Below are 18,969 nucleotides of genomic sequence, written 5' to 3'. Positions count from 1 at the left end.
AATGATGATAAATAGACAATGTGGGCCTGGCGAGAACTCAATCTGGAGGCGGGCCCAGAGTGAATCCATACCGTGTGTGTGTGTGTGTGTGTGCGTGTGTGTGTGTGTGTGTGCGTGTGCGTGTGCGTGTGTGCGTGTGCGTGTGCGTGTGCGTGTGCGTGTGCGTGTGCGTGTGCGTGTGCGTGTGCGTGTGTGTGTGTGTGTGTGTGTGTGTGTTGTGTGTGGGTGGGTGGTCGTGTTAGGTTACACTAATTCTCTTCTCAAAGTAATATTTAAAGCAAAAATCATGACGGATGAACATCTGGCTTTTTGACAAATGTGTTGGAACCATTTGTCCGACTGAAGCTGCGTGTACGTGCGTGCGTGTGTGTGCGTGTGTGTGTGTGTGTGTGTGTCCTTAACAGAGATCTATGGCCATCACTTTTTACTATTTGACTGCCCTATGTCTCTCGGTGTTAACCCATTAAGACCTGAGGCCGATTCTACAAATGCCCTTTAAATCAGTTAGTTCTCAAACGTTTTCCTACCAAAGACCCCCAAATGTATATATACATATATATATATATATATATATATATATATATATATATATATATATATATATATATATATATATATATATATGGCCGCTAACCCCCATCTGAAAATGTTCTGTGCCCCCCAGGGACCCCCAGAAACAAAGATTTGTGTTAAAAAAAAATTAAAACACTTTCAATAGTTTTCTAAAATGTTCAAAAATAGCAGATGTACAAGCTCGCTGTGCGGCACAAAGTGACGCACGGCAAGCTTGTAGATCTGCTATTTTTTGAGAACCACTGTTCTAGATCCTAAGACTTTTCTGAAGAACTTATGTTGCTATATGTATTTATAGATAGTCAAACTTCTTTCCCGGTTTTAGTGGTTTAAATCACATATGGTCAATATTCTGTTTGTATGAGAGCTGTGTGTCGTCCCACATATAGAACAACATGTATATTGTATGAAGAGCCATCGATCTCAATGCCTTTTACCATGCATGCTTTACAGTCAATATATGGTCTTTGAACAAAATGTGTGTGTGTGTGTGTGTGTGTGTGTGTGTGTGTGTGTGTGTGTGTGTGTGTGTGTGTGTGTGTGTGTGTGTGTGTGTGTGTGTGTGTGTGTGTGTGTGTGTGTGTGTGTGTGTGTGTGTGTGTGTGTGTGTGTGTGTGTGTGGAGCCATAAACCCACTGGGGCCGGGATTCACTTCCATTTTAACCCATTAAGACCGGGGACGCGTCTGTGTCATTTTATGATTTTCTTTGGGCTATTCAAAAAACAGCAAATCTACAAGCTCGTAGCGCGGCACTCTGCTATTTTTTTGGGAAAAATCTTGGACATTCTGTGCAAATCTTTGAATATCTATATTAAGTGAACATTTGTAACTCAAATCTTTGCTTCTGGGTGATTCTACAAAAAATGTCTTCTAAATCCTAATAGTTTTTTGAAAAAAACGTATGTTGCTGTAAGTGGTTCTCTGTAACGTTTTCATGTCATGGACCCCCAAAATGATATGTATTTGGCCGTGGACCCCCATCTCAAAAGATCTTTTTCTAGGGACCCCCGCAGGAGTTGTAACACAAGTTAAAAATGTTCGCTTAGAAAAATATATATTGAAAGATTTGCACAAATATTCACAATTTTTTTCAAAAATAGCAGATCTACAAGCTCGTAGCGCGGCACTCGGTGCCGCGCTATGAGCTTGTAGATCTGCTATTTTTGAATAGCCCAAAGAAATCTAAAAATGGCACAGACGCGTTCCCGGTCTTATAGGGTTAATGTGCTGACTTTATAGAAAGAAGGGGATTGTATGTGCTGATATAGGGACACCTTGAGGAGAGAGAGGGGAGGGGGAGAGAGAGAGAGAGAGAGAGAGAGGGAGGGTAATCTGTTCTGCTTTATTACATGTTAAATGGGACACGTTCACCCTCTCCTCTCCTCTATTCTTTTCTATTTTCCTCCCCTCTATTCTCCTCTCCTCTCCTCTCCCTCTCCTCTGCTGTTCTCTCGTTTCATCACAGTGTCCTACAGCTCCTTCTCCTCTCATCCACCCATTTTTCTCCCTCCCTCCCGTGCCCTCTGTGTCTGGGACGCATGTGTTATGTGTGTTATACGCTGTTATCTTAACATGCTCACACACACACACACACACACACACACACACACACACACACACACACACACAGTGTCTCTCTCCATCGTCCTGATAAAGCATCTCATCTCAATGCAGAGCCTTTTTCTGCCATATCGGTCCCCTCTCCTGTCCCGTGTGTGTGTGTGTGTGTGTGTGTGTGTGTGTGTGTGTGTGTGTGTGTGTGTGTGTGTGTGTGTGTGTGTGTGTGTGTGTATATATTATACACACACACACACACACACACACACACGGTATAGAAAAAACATACGCATATAGAGAGCGAGAATCCTCTCCTCTGACTGCCCTGCCCCTATCTGTGGATCATGGCAATGGCGAGGTGAAGGTAGAGAGAGAGTGTGTGTGTGTGTGTGTGTGTGTGTGTGTGTGTGTGTGTGTGTGTGTGTGTGTGTGTGTGTGTGTGTGTGTGTGTGTGTGTGTGTGTGTGTGTGTGTGTGTGTGTGTGTGTGTGTGTGTGTGTGTGTGTGTGTGTGTGTGTGTGTGCGTGCGTGCGTGCGTGCGTGCACGTGTGTGTGTGCGTGCACGTGTGCATGTGTGTGTTAAGCATGCTAACATGGCTCTCTCCTCTGCCTGGTTCTCTTGGTGTCACACAGGTCATTTAATGACAGAGGTATGATGATGGTGCTGGTGGCTCCGTTTAGTAGCTTTAGCATCATGACCACACGGACCTCGTCCAATTTCAATTTAAAGGAGCTTCATACTGGCACGAGGAAACATACGTTTGCGTTGCCAAAGCAAGTGTCAAAACATACATAGATACTAAAATGGGGAAAGTATGTAGCCTACAGTTGGAGAGGGGGGGGCAGCATTGTGTTAACCCATTGATACCTGGAACGCATCTGTGTCACTTTGGCTATTCAAAAATAGCAGATATACAAGCTCATAGCGCGGCACCGAGTGCCGCGCTACGAGCTTGTAGATCTGCTATTTTTGAAAAATCGTGAAAATAATTTTTAAATATTTTTTTTCCGAAAAACTGTTAGGATTTAGAATTTTCTAGAAGCGGCCTCAGGTCTTAACACCATGTTATATACATGTTATATTATATACAGGGTGTAAAGCTTTTTTTGAGACAAATCTTTTGCAATCGTTCCCACCTGGTGTTTGAATCCGGGTCACTCTGGCTCATATCTAGTCCACGGAATCAAGAACAGGTTTTCCCATTAGAACCAAATTGTCTGGTTCCTGTCAAGGTTATTACAGTATGTAGTTTAGCATTTTTACCATTATATACCATAGCAGATATACAAGCTGGGGATTCTTTGGCTATAAAAAAAAATAGCAGATCTACAGCTCAGAGCTTGTAGATCTGCTATTTTTTAATAGCCAAAGACACCTAAAATGACACGGGTGCTTTCCCGGTCTTAAATGACGACTTCACCGATTTTCAACCTATCTTCATATAATTGGTCCTCACTAATACTCATGATAAAATGGTACCATTTTCTTTTACTCTGTCTGTGTCTCAGAGGAGGGCTGTGGACAGTTCAGAGTCCCGTCTACCAGTGACATCATCAATGGGGAATCCAAGCTAATAGAAACTGCAGGCTTTTTATTCCTGGAAAGTTGCAATGCAATAAAAGAAGCCATTGTTCTTGTGTTAATAAAAATCTAAATAAAAAATGTGAAATCTTGTTGGAAAAAAAAATCATGCCTAACGATGATGCTCCTTTAATGGATTAAAACACGTTACTTCCTTTCCTCCCAATTCATCCATCTTAGATCATATTAGACAGATAATAAAAAAAAAAGGAACATTGTGATAAAAAAAAACACAAAAGGTTAAAATATAGACATACTGTAAGAGGTTTCTGCCCGACGGCAAAGATATTATGCTGTTTTGTATGTTTATTTCCGGCGGCTAGACAGTTACGTTTTTTGTGCCATACTGGCACAGAGTTTCAGTAACCCAACCCTAACACGGCAAGTGTAAACACAACCTCCACGTTGGCTTCGCCGTCCGCAAACCCTCACTTCCTACGCCGACACGGCAAGTAATAATCAGGCCTTAGTCCATCAAGACCGGGAACGCATCTCTGTCATTTTAAGATTTCTTTTGGCTATTCAAAAATAGCAGATATATAAGCTCATAGCACGGCACCGAGTGCCGTGCTATGAGCTTGTAGATCTGCTATTTTTTTAATCGTGAAACATTTGTGCAATTTTAAAGCGAAAAAATAAATACCCCGATCTGTGCTTCTGGGGGTTCCTGAAACAACATATTTTGAGATGGGGGACCACGGCCAAATACCTATCATTTTGGGGGGTCCTTGACATGGAAAAGTTGGCGCACCGCTGATATAGTAACATACTGTTAGGATTTAGAAAACATTTTTAGATATATATTTGGCCACGGACCCCCATCTCAAAATGCTTCCTTGCAGTGACCCCCCAGAAGCAAAGATTTGAGTTACAAATGTTTGCTTTAAAAAATGTATTCAAAGATTTGCACAAATGTTCACGATTTTTCAAAAAAATAGCCCAAAGAAATAAAAAAATTACACAGATCCTTTTCTGCTTGGGTTAATGAAGCACTAATACCAAAAATAAGTTAATTCGTTTTTGTGTTTTTTTTTAAAGACAAATCTGCGGTTTGACACATTTCGACGTCGGTGTGGGAGTGAGACGGAGGGAATGCCTCACCGCTCACATGGGAGCTGGATGATTCATGTCTGTTTAGGGAGTAAACTTATCATCCTATTCTGAAGAACAGACGCCGTGTCTCTGCACACGTGATTAAACTGTCTTCAGCGGTGTCTGCCTGTCTGCCACTGCAAGGAACCATATCATACTCTTGCAAATACTAAATGAGCTAAAGCAGCCGATCCACATACAAGCTCACAACCTTGTTTGTAAGCCTGTAGGTGTGCCTTTTTTTTCCTAATGTTGGAACACTTTTGAACATTTTCACCTATGACGTGTTCAAAATACGGACTCTAGATTAACCCATTAAGACCTGGAACTGTGTCATTTTTAGATGTGAGCTAAAAAGCATTATTTTACACTTTTGGCTATTCAAAAATAGCAGATATACAAGCTCATAGCGCGGCACCGAGTGCCGCGCTATGAGCTTGTAGATCTGCTATTTTTTTGAAAAATCGTGAAATTGTGTGCAAATCTTCTGAATATATATATTTTTAAAGCGAACATTTTAACTCATATCTTTGCTTCTGGGTGGTCCCTGGAACAAAATATTTTGATGGGGGTCCGCGGCCAAATGCATATAATTTTGGGGGTCCTTGACATGAAAAAGATTGAGCACCACTGATATAGAAACATACGCTTTTCAGAATACTGTTGAGATTTAGGAGACATGTAGAATCGGCTTCAGGTCTCAATGGATTAAAAGTTATTAACTCTACTTCCTAGCTGTCACAAGGAAAACCACAGAACCAATGCTGACTAGGTCATTATCTCTCTCTCTCTCTCTCTCTCGCTCTCCTCAGTAAGCCATTAGTGGATGATAAACACCGTGGTTGGTATCAGCGGGATGCACCTGGCATTAACGCTAATGCTTAAGGAAGTAATTAGCAGGTGTATGTTGTGCGCCTCCCCCCCTTCCTCCTTCCCTGCTTGCAGATGATGCCCGTTGGCATTGTAACAAATGAGACGCTTGGCATCCATATTATGAAGAGAGTCTTGTGCTGTCATCGTTCAGTAGTAGAAACCCTGCCTGACGCAGAGCAATGGCCTTGTCATGTGGCGGCTTCCAGGCATAAATGACGGGACCTGAAACCCTCCCTGTGGTTTCAGAAGAATAAATGACGGGACCCGGAGCCCTCCCTGTGGTTCCAGAAGACACAGAGTTCCACACTCAGCATAATGTTCTAGTTCTGGGTTCAGTGGAGGCGGTGGCAGTAAACACAGGGCTCTTCAGCTTTGACTGCCAGGCCTTTATGCTGCAATCAGCCTTTAAACCAAGCCCCCGGAACTGCGGAGGATTATTGATGCCACCGAAGCCTTGTGGACAAATCAGGTATTGCAAGACGTCCGCATTTAGGACGCTACTGCGCATGCTTCTTTCGTCTGCAACGCTAGTGCGCTCTAGTCTATTGGCTCCAACGTTGGAGCCAATCCCGGAAGTAGAGTGTACCAACTGCATTTTATTTGGCCACGGACCCCCATCTGAAAAGATGTTGTGCCAGGGACCCCCCAGAAGAGTCAATCCTGTTACAGTCAATCCTGTTAGAGTCAATCATGTTAGTCATTCATGTTACATTCATTCCTGTTAGTCAAGCCTGTTGCAATCAATCTTGTTACAGTCAATCATGTTTCAGTCATTCCTGTTACAGTCAACCCTGTTACAGTCAACACTGTTACAGTCAACCCTGTTACAGTCAACACTGTTACAGTCAACACTGTTACAGTCAACCCTGTTACAGTCAACACTGTTACAGTCAACCCTGTTACAGTCAATCCTGTTACAGTCAACCATGTTACAGTCATTCCTGTTACTGTCATTCCTATTATAGTCATTCCTGTTACAGTCATTCCTGTTATAGGCATTCCTGTTATAGTCATTCCTGTTATAGGCATTCCTGTTATAGTCATTCCTGTTACAGGCATTCCTGTTATAGTCATTCCTGTTACAGTCATTCCTGTTATAGTCATTCCTGTTACAGTCATTCCTGTTACAGTCATTCCTGTTATAGTCATTCCTGTTACAGTCATTCCTGTTTTAGTCATTCCTGTTACAGTCATTCCTGTAACAGGCAATCCTGTTATAGTCATTCCTGTTATAGTCATTCCTGTTACAGTCATTCCTGTTACAGTCATTCCTGTTATAGTCATTACTGTTAGTCATTCCTGTTACAGTCATTCCTGTTACAGTCATTCCTGTTATAGTCATTACTGTTAGTCATTCCTGTTACAGTCATTCCTGTTACAGTCATTCCTGTAACAGGAGGGTCATCCCCCAGCATCCGGATTGTGGGGTAAGCTTTCTCAGAAAACAGCAGATCGACAAGCTGTGCGACGCGTTGTGAGCTTGTCGATCGGCTATTTTCAGCGAAAGCTTTCCCCACAATAACAGAAAAACTGAAAAGACACTAGTATAGAGCCCTGGGGGACCCCGCTCAACCATATTTAAGTTTTAAGTCGTGGTTAAAGTGGTTAAAGTCATGTGTATCTCCACTGCGGGCAGTTGGTGGTTCAGTGCGTTTGCCCAAGGGCACGTACAGTCAGCGGTAGTCCTTGAGGGGAAGAGTGAACGCTTCCCTTATTGTCACTAATTGTCACTGACCCACACTGACAAGGACTATAGATTTTAGCGGTGTGTCCCTGCGGGCTAAGCTAAATAAGAGCATGTGGCGTGTGGGATGCACATATGCACACACACACACCACACACACACACACACACACACACACACGCACGCCTCCTCCTGCACCAGTTTTCCTGCTGCATTAGACCCGGGGTAATGACCCATGCGGCCAATCCTCCTGTTTTATTTCCAACAGGGGGGTGATTTCTCACTCCAGGGGGCAAATCAAACATCTGATTCAGACTAGAAAGGCTCAGCTGCCCCCCCCAAGCCCCCCGGTATCCCTCTGAGTTTCCCAGAGTTGCTGACAGGGTATAAATGTGTCCCACACACCACCCACGCACGCACACATGCATGCACAGAGTACCTCGGCTCTTAGGCCTGTTCAGCTCTGTTGCCAAGTCTGCTTATTATAAGCGACTTTGGGCTTGTTTTTTGTAAAGGCGCTTGTAAATATTGGTAGTTACGGGTTGCGGTTTCTTTGGGCTTGTTTCTAAAGTATGGTTGCTTATTTGGCCTTGTTTCCTAAAGGTTGTTTAAACCAGTGGTTCTTAAACATTTTCATGTCAAGGACCTCCAAATGAATATGTAATTGTCCACGGACCCCTGTACCAGATTTGTATTGTTAAAATGTTTTTAAAAATATTCAAAATATATATTTTCAAATATCCAATGCATGTGGCCTAATAGTCGCTTCATTTGGGCTTGTTTTCATAGACCTAGTAGCTTATTTCTCTCCCGATTTAAATATGGCAACGTGGCAGGCGCAGTGTCCGGACCACTGGTGTGTACCAAAGAGACACCATCATTAGCATAATAGCCGTATAGCATGTGCTGGTTCCTTTATTATGGATTTTTATGGCGTGTGTTAAAAGACTGACAGTAGCAGTTAGCATTGTGGGCACAGTGCGGGCATACTGTACATCCCACTGCTGATGTTAGCAAAAAACGAAATAACAATCCTTAAATCTGCTGCCGAACAGCCTGCATTACCGGGCTGTGTTAGTAGTAAAGGAGACCAGTTAAATGCACTGATGCCCTGTGTAACGTCAGGCATTAGCATACTGTACGTACTAGCATCTGTCATGCCGCTAATGCAGCTGTACTAACCACTTAAGACCTGAGGTTCCGATTCTACAAAATGTCTTCTAAATCCCAACAGTTTAAAAAAAAAAACTATGTTGCTATATCAGTGGTGCTCAAACTTTTTCATGTCAAGAACCGCCAAAATTATATGTATTTGGCCGCCGACCCCCATCTCAAAATATTTTGTTCCAGGGACCCCCCAGAACCAAAGATTTGACTTAAAAATGTTCGCTTTAAAACAATATATATTCAAAGAGTTGCACACATTTTCACGATTTTTCAAAAATATCAGATCTACAAGCTCGTAGCGCGGCACTCGGTGCCGCGCTATGAGCTTGTATATCTGCTATTTTTGAATAGCCAAAGTGTAAAATAATGCTTTTTAGGTCAAATTCAAAAAATGACACAGATGCGTTCCAGGTCTTAATGGGCTAAGACAGTAGGGGTGCGGCGTCGGGACTCTGTATAGAGCACGCTAGGCTGGTGACGTGTTAGCCTATAGCTAGACACGTTAGCATTCCCAACAAGCTCACAGGGCAACACATTGTGAGCTTGTAGATCTGCTATTTTCGGTGTGTGCGACACAGGCACACAACTAAATAAATCAAGCCCTTCATTTTTTTCCCACACAGACCAATGCAAGTAGACAGCTATCTACTGTGTGTATGGCTGATACAATCGCTAATCTATAGGGAGCCATTCACAATCGATATTGATTCTCTAGCACCCAGTAGTATAACAACCAATATTGTCTGGTGTGAGACCCTTGAGAAGTAGCTTTTAACGTTTTTTTTTTCCGTTCTCCTCCTATCGGCGGCGAAAGGGACTGACTTTTATTGGGGGCTAAAATTGTCTGGGTGACCGTTGTACATTTACCATCAGCAGCATCAGTGGAACAAAGATGGTGACCGTCATGGTTGCTAATTGTCCTGACAAATCGTCTAGAGACGAAACCCTCCATCGACGGCTTCATGGATCCTACTGGACTCATTGGCAGGGGGTTAGGTTGACTCTTAACCTCTTAGCCAGCAGATCCAGTAGCACACAGAGTCTTAAGGGAGTCACACTGGGAGTGATGGTGGAAGAAAGGAGGGGGGGGGTTGGTTCATGAACAATGTCAGGTTGAAGGTTCTTTGACTTTGCTTCATGCCCGAATGCCTAATTTATCATCTCTGTCGGGCGGAGACCTCATATGTCCAAAAACTGTTACTTTTCAGGATTCAAATTCAAATCCAGAAGATGGAAACAAGCTTGTAGATCTGCTACTTTTGCTGCTTTTGTGTAGTATGATGAAGTAGGACATTAAATTACAAACAAAAAACTCAAAAAGTTAGAATATGGAGATAACAGGTGTCTGCCTGACGGCAACGGTATGCTCCCCGGCACACCGGCATCACACTCCGAAAATAGCCGACCTATACAAGGCGTCGTGGACGCAACTTGGAGATCGATTTATTTCCGGCCATGTGATGACGTTGAGCGAAGAAGTACGAATCGGCCGTTAATGTTGGGACGTTTTGTGGACAAAATGTGTTGATTTGTCATGTTTGATGAACTCACCTTTCCTGTCTGTCTGTCTGTCTGTCTGTCTGTCTGTCTGTCTGTCTGTCTGTCTGTCTCTCCATCCAGTCGGTATGAGACCTACCCGGTGTGTGCTGACCTGCAGGGCCAGATCCTGAAGTGCTACAGGGAGAACGCTGGGAAGACGCTGCACTGCTCCAACATCGCAGCTCTGTACATGCAGTGTGTCAACAAGAACAAGCAGGTGGGCGTGCAATAGTAATACTAATAGAGGATATGCGTGTGACATCATCATCAAACCCGGAAGTTATGCAGGAATGCCTACTGAGTGTCAAAAAAAATACTTTCTGGCCTTGACAGCCCATGCATCCAAACAGAAAAGTCATATCTGATTGCATTAAACAACATTAAACAATGTTAAACTCATTTTGCATGTTTCTTTGCCACTCGATTTGCCACTCGATGTGCCATTCACTTTAAGCATGCGCATATCCTCTATAGTAATAACAACAATAATGTGTAGATCTGATGTTGATCAGAATTGGTGATGGTGATGATAAAAATGATCGTGTCGAGTTGGCATTTCAGCTGCAGTCGGTATTAACACATCCACTGCCAGGCCCGTAGTCCTACGGGCCGTTAAATCCAACCGTTAACTGCCGTTCCCGTAGCCCGTAGTCCCGTAGTTTTCCCATGTTAAATCGTGCAGGTGCAGATTCCGGATTTTTTTTGCACTTCCGGTCTCGAAGTGGGCGGACCGGAAACGAAATAATACTGTTTCCGGTTTTTCTCCCGCCTCCGTTTCCTGTCTAGCGGTCAACTTTGGACGCCATTATCTCTGGCTTGTTGTTTTTCTCACCGCATCCACCATTTTAGCGTTTTCCTCTCGTTCTCCAGAATGCAGTGTCGGATCGCCGCACGGTTTTCAGCGTTTTGTTCGGTCGGGTCCCGTGTTTGTGTCGAACCAAATGAACGCGGATTTTAAACGGATTTAGCGGGGCCTATGACGGAATCAAAAAAACAAAAAAGGTAAGAAATTGCTTGGCACTACGATGGACGTTCTGAGATTAGCCGATGGCAGTCAATGTGTTAACACATTGACCGCCAGAGGTTAATCTCATAATGTACTCACCAGTGCCAACGTTTTATTGTTGTTTTTTGTTTTTTTCACGTCGCCATAGACATTGTTAAAATCCTTAAAATTGAGCTGCGCACTGTTTGTAAACATCGCGGACATCTGCCTGTTTCGAGCAGTGAAAACCACGCGTCAAACGGAATCTCCATGTTGTAGTTAGAACGGTTTATGTTAGACAGTGATCACCGAGGAGAAGAAAAAAACAAGGAGAAAACTGAAGTTTCGTCATTAGAACGAGGCTGACGGCTTCGGCAAAACCGGATCCCAAATAATTCTGTTTCCGGTGGTGTTACAATGAAATGTGCCGTACCGGAAATTGAAAAAATAACTTTTTTTTTTCGAAAAAAAAGGAAAAAGCACCACGGCCCGTAGGCTACGGGATCGGCGCTTTACAGCTGGATTTATCGCCCCGTAGGCTACGGGCCTGGCGGTGAGAGTGTTAAAGGGTAGCACGGGTTAAAAAAAAAATTGACCGGGACTAAATCAGGACGAGGAAAACTGTGCCCGATCCGAAACAGACCGATGATAATTCAAATATAGGTCTCTAGACCCGTACTGGACCCGATGCTCATTTAATGCTGATTTCACCGTGGTATTCAGATTAGCCATGTGTGTCTGTCACCTCCCGCTCCCCGTGCCCCAACAGAGTAGTCACAGACAAGCTGCGGCGTGCGCTCTGCTCTGTGTTGCAGACAGACAGAAAACATTTTCGCCGACTTTTATAGTGCGTAGCAAAAAATCCTGAAGGGGCCGTCAACAATTGTCATTTGGTAGCGGCGGACATCCTGGTGGGTCATAAACAGCTTGACTTAACATTGACTCTTACCCCACCAATATGTCTGCAGCTACTATGCCATGCCGTGCCGTGGTGACGACACGTTGCCAAGCACTATACCGCCCGTCCCCGCAGATAATGACCATAAACATGCTCCACACAGATGACGTTCCAACTTGCATCTTCCCGGTGGCTTTTGTTTGCGTTTCACCTTGCTCCACGGTGTTCAGCGGTGCAGTGCGCTTGAGATTGCCTGCGTTTCTATTAGGCCGTTAACGTCAAAAGTGGATCATTCAGTATGCGAGAGCAGACGATATGGATTTTGGATCCAAGCGGGTCCGTCCATTTCAAATGGCCCTACCAAGACCTGTGGCAATTCAAACCAAAGTCAATATTTTGGACCCGGCTCGGTTCGGGGCTTGGGTCTTCGGTTCCGGGCAGACCCGTGCTACCCTCTAGTCTGTATAAAACCTGGAAAATCCTTTCGAAAAAAAAATGTAATTAAATAAAAATAACGCTTTCCCTTCTGAAAAAGGCTGGCAAACAATGTTGATGAAGCATCATGGTCGACAGATATGTAAGTGAACTCCCAGTAGAAGAGGAGTGTAGTTCATCATAGTTGAATATACTTTATGTTCCCACTAGAATATAAATGAAATGTAGATGTGGTATTTAGTCATAATATTATCCGTGAATGCTACAGCAGCAGACATCGGTGGAGCCACTGTACCCGTTCTAAATGTCCAAACAACTTTTATATTATAGCTATTATGCACACACACAATACACACACACACACACACACACAGACACGCGCGGCTCCATTTACAGTGGACAGCCTTTGCTTTTATCCAGGACGGTATCATTTCCACTTGGCTCCTGGCGCCGGCATAAACCCTCTTCTTAAATAGGCTGATTTCAAAAACCCCAAAGGTCTATTTCCATAATACCTGCTGACAGAGGCGTTCCGCTGGCTGGCTCGTCTGGGTTTGTGTGTGTTTTAATGTAATAAGACGACCATGGGGCCGGCCGCTGCCATTTGGACGCCATTGTGTCCGCCACCACACACACACACACACGCCTGCCCGCAGACACGCACCAACACCACCTCTTGTCTCCGTCTATTGCAGAGTGCAAATGTTTTTAGTGTTTTCCTTTTTTTTATTACGTCTCGCCCAGTCTCATATGGTAATAGCAAAAGCCTGATTTGTACTCGGGTTGCGCGCCTAAAATAGCCGATCTACAAGCTCACAACGCGTCGCTGTGCGACGCGTTGTGAGCCTGTAGATCGGCTATTTAAGGGACGCGCAACACCGGCGCGCGGCTAAAGTATAGCGGAAGGCTTTAATGTCACGGAGGTTGATATTAACTTGACTCCTGTTTTCGCACTTTGCAATATACAATGGCTCCGAAAGAGGCTCAATTTACATTCATATAGGTTTTCTATTAGATTTGGGTTTTTTTCCCACCACAATTGCGTTGTTTTGTCCCGGAAACGAGTTTTTTTTACGTCAGGCCCGCTCTCTGGGGTATTAGTATTAGATCTAAAAGTCAGATGCAGGCGGTTTTTAAGATATATGTCATGTAAATGGCGCTATGTTTTATTCATCGCGCGCGTGTGTGTGTGCGTGCGTGCGTGCGTGCGTGCGTGCGTGCGTGCGTGCGTGCGTGCGTGCGTGCGTGCGTGCGTGCGTGCGTGCGTGTGTGTGTGTGTGTGAAAGACAGACACACACACACACACACGGAATGTGTTTGTGTGTCGGTGCCGCAGAGCTACCTGTAGCCTCGTCAAGGATTCAAGCGAGGTTTTTTTTGCGTTCACAATCCGCGCGGCGTTCGGCGGTTATGATCTTACAAATTGTTCGGGAAGCCGAGTCGTGAGATGATGATATGGTAATACGCTTGTTTTGTGTTTATCAGCCCGCGGCGATCCGATCGCAAACAACACAACACACTCCTTGGTTTTCGTTCTGGCGCTTTATCTCTTAAAGACTTGCTTTTTAAAGTCATTAAGGTGAGAAAGAAACAGTTGTGTGATAAGGTTTTTTGTTTTTATTTCGTAAAGGAATAATGTTGTTATTACGCAGCCTACTAGAGCAGTTGAGGGGGAGGGTAGTTGATGGGGTTTGGTGATTAGGATGTTTACACAGTTTTATCTGCAGCCCCGACAGGACGCGTCTTTTTGACGAAAGGGCGAAATATCAGAGGACGCCGGGTTTGAACCGCGGAGGTCAAAACCTCATCAAAACCCCCCGTCCGTCCCCCCGAACCGGCTGTCACTCATCTACTCGAGCCCTCTCTCTCTCTCTCTCTGAAGGGCGCTCGATAACCTCGGCCCGGAGCCCTTTTCCTAACAAGCCCCCTTCGCCCTCCTCCTCATCAGCTGAAAAGCGCCACTAAATTCCGTGCCGTCATTATGAATGTTGGCCAGATAGCATTGTGCCTCTCTCTCCAGATAAAGGGCCAATCCCCCCCGAATCTCAGTTTGGGGGAATTATTGACTCCTCGACGCGAGTGGGCCAAGACAGTGGAGCTGTCATCAGCCGCTCCTTTGTGGCTGATAATTACCAGCTTCTTATCTGCTCCACGGAGATAACACTTAGACCCCTGCTGCACCCCCCCCCCCCCCCCCCCCCCCTCTGTGTCTCTCTATCTGTCTCGCTATCTTCTTCTCTCTTCCTCTCTCTGTCGGTCTCTCTATCTTCCTTTCTCTTCCTCTTTCTCTCACTCTTTGTCTCTCTCTCTCTCTCTCTCTCTCTCTTCCTCTCTCTCTCTTCCACCAAACCTCGTCTCCTTCCCTTCATCAGTGCTTCTATATCCTCACATTTCCAACACATGCAGAGCTAAAGTACTGCAGATAGCACGCTGTGAAGGAGAGGCAATAGAGAGACAGATAAACTCTCTCTCTCTCTCTCTCTCTCTCCCTCTCCCTCTCTCTCTCTCTCTCTCTCTCTCTCTCTCTCTCTCTCTCTCTCTCGCTCCATGAATAGGAGTTTATCTCGGAGCCTCATCTCTCCATCCAGTGCTTCTCTCTTCATTCTATATTCTCACTGCATTGCGCTCTCTCTCTCTCTCTCTCTCTCTCTCTCTCTCTCTCTCTCTCTCTTTCTCTCTCTCTCTCTCTCCCTCGCTGACCCTTCATCCCCCTTTCATCTCCGACATTAAAAAACGCCTGTTCCAATATACCATCTACTATGACGACAGTTTGAATCACAAAGGCTGTTAATTATTATCGTGACTACTAATTGAAGCCGAGGCCGAATTGGGCCAAATCGCATGGATGAGCCCTGACAGCACATGGTTGGTGCTACAGACTCCAAATTTCGCACACAGATAGCTCAGACCTTTGCCTACGATCTTAGCTAGGCCTCGACCCGACCCGATATGCGGTTTTCCGGAACCAACGCGAAAGGTTCGGAATCTCCATATGACAAATTTACTTCCGGGTGGTCAATCTCACCTGCCAATCATCTGACTCATTGTGACATCACACCATAAAGGGCTCTGACATCACGTGGCATACGTGTCAGATGAAAGTATATAAGCCGGCTTCTAAGCTAAGTCCAGCACTCTTGACAGACCTCTGCATATAGTCTATAAGCAGCTCTCAAAAAAATGAGTACTCCAGAAAAGCTACCAAAGCTAAACCCCGGTGAATGAGAAATAATTCGTAACAACTTGGTACTTCAGCACAAGACCAACAAAAAACAAGTTCTCCAAAAAAACTCAAGCTGAACTCTCCCGCTACAAAAAAGAAAAGAGCAACAAAGCGGGTCCAATGACAACAGGTATAATGGGGTTTGCATTAAAGGGGGAACCGGCACTGTGTCTGCAACACAGTCGAAGGCACAGACAGATACAGAGATCTCCATTATGGGCATAAAGGGACACAGACAACCAGATACAGAGATCTCCATATATGGGCATAAAACTATGACAGGGGATCAGATGGGACAGTCAACATCTGCTGGCCAGACAGGAGGAGCAGACGGAGGAGGAGACAGTGTTCCTGATGTCCCTGACGTTGTTATTTTTGCACCAGGAGACCAGACACAACCTCGAGACATTGTTCTGTACAGAACTCCAGCTGATGCACCTAATCACAGACAAACTACACATATACCAACGCGAAAGGTTCGGAATCTCCATATGACAAATTTACTTCCGGGTGGTCAATCTCACCTGCCAATCTTTTCTGTCTTTATGTGGATAGTACAGTAGAGAGAGACAGTAAACAGGGAGAGAGAGACGGGGAGTGACACGCAGCAAAGAGCGTCACGCTAGGGAAATAGCCTATACGTGGTACGCACCTTAACCACTAGGCCTTTGGCTCCCCATCATTATTAATATTTGTATTATTAGTACTAGTGGTAGTAGTAGGAACTAGTTGTCTTGTAACGTAGCACCATTTCCTCCAGTTTCCTGTCTTTGTCTGTGTCTCTGTATAATATGACTGTCTGTATGTCTGTTATCATGAAGGTATTGTCTGTATGTCTGTTATCATAGAGGTGTCTGTTATCATAAAGGTATTGTCTGTATGTCTGTTATCATAAAGGTATTGTCTGTGTGTCTGTTATCATAAAGGTATTGTCTGTGTGTCTGTTATCATAAAGGTATTGTCTGTGTGTCTGTTATCATAAAGGTATTGTCTGTGTGTCTGTTATCATAAAGGTATTGTCCTCTAGATGTCACTTGGTTTTTGTCAGGATCTTGAACAGAAAACCCTTTATTGCCCTATTATTTGTGCCAATTTTCTAGAATTTTCAAACTTTTCAAAAACAGCAAAACAATTGCAAATCTACAGGTCACATCTATAAGCTCACAACGTGCCGCGAGCTGTTGTGAGCTTGTACTGTAGATCAGCTGTTTTTGCTATTCATTGTACAAGGAAGTATAGGAAGTATACAGGCGTAAGTGTTTAACGACATAGGACCAGCGGTGCAGTGACAGCTCATCAAACGATCAAATAAAAGTGACAGCTTCATATTGAGGTAGTCATTTGATCAATTTATATGGATGTTATTGCAGCCTAATGTGTTTTTTAACTGGACAGTCTGCACTTATAAATTACCACTTAGTTCTGTCTGTCTGTCTGTCTGTCTGTCTGTCTGTCTGTATCTGTGTGTGTGTGTGTGTGTGTGTGTGTGTGTGTGTGTGTGTGTGTGTGTGTGTGTGTGTGTGTGTGTGTGTGTGTGTGTGTGTGTGTGTGTGTGTGTGTGTGTGTGTGTCCTCCTTCTCTCTCCATCTCTCCCTCCCTCCCTCCATCTTCTCTGTCCTGTCTCTGACACTTTAACCATTATGCTGGTGTCCTCTCCTTTACCTCTCCCTCCTGTTAGGTTCTCTCTCTCTCTAATAGTCTCTCTGTCTTCTTCTTGTGTTTTCCAGAACAAGTTAAGGACCGGTGGTTAAATAGACCAGAGAGAGAGAGAGAGAGAGAGTTCCTTCCGACCGATCCGATCCGACAGGCAGACCCAATGGAAAACAACACACACACCCTGAACACGAGCCGAACCAGAACCAGACCGAACAGAACCGGACCAGAAGACACCGTAGTACACCGACAGACAGACAGACAGACAGAGAGAGAGATAGAGAGACCCTACCAACCAACCCACCCACCCCTCACCCCCTAACCTCACCCCCCACCCTCCCAAACCTTCAGTTTGTAACAGTATGTCTCTCCTACCAAAAAGGATAAAAAGACGGGGTTCCTAAAAAAAAAAGCACCAACACAACAGCAGCTCAGTGAGTGTCAGTTATAGAGCGTAAAGGAGACGGCGAGGAATGCTGTCCCGCCATCTTGGAGACCCCTCCTCCTCCAGAGGAGGACGGCACGGGATGGGACAGGACGAAGTCACGTTCTGGTCCCCCCGCCCCGCCCCAAAGCTGGGAAACATCACACCTAAGATGGAGTAACACCACCACCACCACCCCACCTCAACCCCCCCGTTCTGCATCAGTTTAGATCAGTGGTTCTCAACCTGTGGGGCGGGGGCCCACTAGTGCGCCGTGAGGATATTGCAAGTGGGCCCCCCAAATAATTGGCGTAGGATTTTCAGAATAATCTGACAATGTTTAGAAAATACATTGTGAAGAAAGGAGACGTGGTATTGTTTTCTTTAAAATCTTGAAAAAAGAAAAAAACACGTAAAGTAACAAACTTACGTTAGTTCCATTGATCCAAGTCGGAACACAATCGATTTGATTGATCATTACAATAAACATTCCTTCCTTGAAAACACCACCCATTCTGACCAATCAACCCCCGGCAGCCGAAAAGGCTGCCGGGGGTTGAGTGGTCGGAATGGGTGGACACAGCGAAAGCTTTTGACGTTTTCAAGATGATCCGTGATCCCGAACAGGTTGAGAACCCACTGGTTTATTATTAGATCCATAATCGAATCCATCCACCATCCAAACCGGCAATAAAAAACGTCTTTCCACACACTGTACAATCACGTGTACCCGATCCCTTTTGCACTATCCTGTACGTATACACACACGCGAGTACGCACACGCGCACAAGCGCAAACCCATCCGTTCGTTGCGTTTAGGTGTGTGTGCGTGTGCGCGTGTGTCTTGTGTTATGTTAATAATATATGTAATTCTGCTTGTTTTGCTCTCATGCAAGCCAATAAACTGACCCCAATGTGAGAACATATTAAAGGAAATGATACAGGAATTCTGTCTGTTGTTGAACTTTTTTTTCCATTTATCTTGTGTGTGTGTGTGTGTGTGTGTGTGTGTGTGTGGATGATATGAAAATTACACTACCCGGAATTCTACGGGGCGCTCGGGTGGCGCAGAGGTGAAAGTGCCTGCCCACCACCGCGGAGGTTGTGGGTTCGAATCCATCGTGGTGCATCCGGCTTTGTTCGCGTGTCTACACGAACACAAATGGCCCGTGTTCAGGGGAGTGAAGCCGGGCGGGGAGGAGGGTGATAACTGTCCCTGCATGTAATCATACGGACTGGGGGTGGAGCCTGTCAACAGGGAGTGCTGGGCGGGGGGAGTAGAAT

At 44.9% G+C, this 18,969-nt stretch overlaps 1 protein-coding gene across 2 annotated transcripts in view; it reads left to right on the top strand.

Moving 5' to 3' along the window:
* chchd3a (coiled-coil-helix-coiled-coil-helix domain containing 3a) overlaps window positions 1-18,632 on the top strand; it is a 181,792-nt gene extending 163,160 nt beyond the window's left edge. For both annotated transcript variants that reach the window (XM_084049617.1, XM_084049616.1), the window contains 2 exons: window positions 10,149-10,284; window positions 17,336-18,632. In XM_084049617.1, coding sequence (XP_083905743.1) covers window positions 10,149-10,284; window positions 17,336-17,359 — 160 coding nt within the window. In that variant the 3' untranslated portion in view covers window positions 17,360-18,632. The remainder of the gene's footprint in view (window positions 1-10,148; window positions 10,285-17,335) is intronic.
* Window positions 18,633-18,969: the final 337 nt, after the last annotated feature.

This window comes from Gymnoscopelus microlampas, assembly GCF_963454915.1.
Source record: "Gymnoscopelus microlampas genome assembly, chromosome: 23".
NCBI lineage: Eukaryota > Metazoa > Chordata > Actinopteri > Myctophiformes > Myctophidae > Gymnoscopelus > Gymnoscopelus microlampas.
The sequence above is the reverse complement of the archived record's forward strand: the minus strand, read 5'-3'. Positions and strand labels throughout refer to the sequence as shown.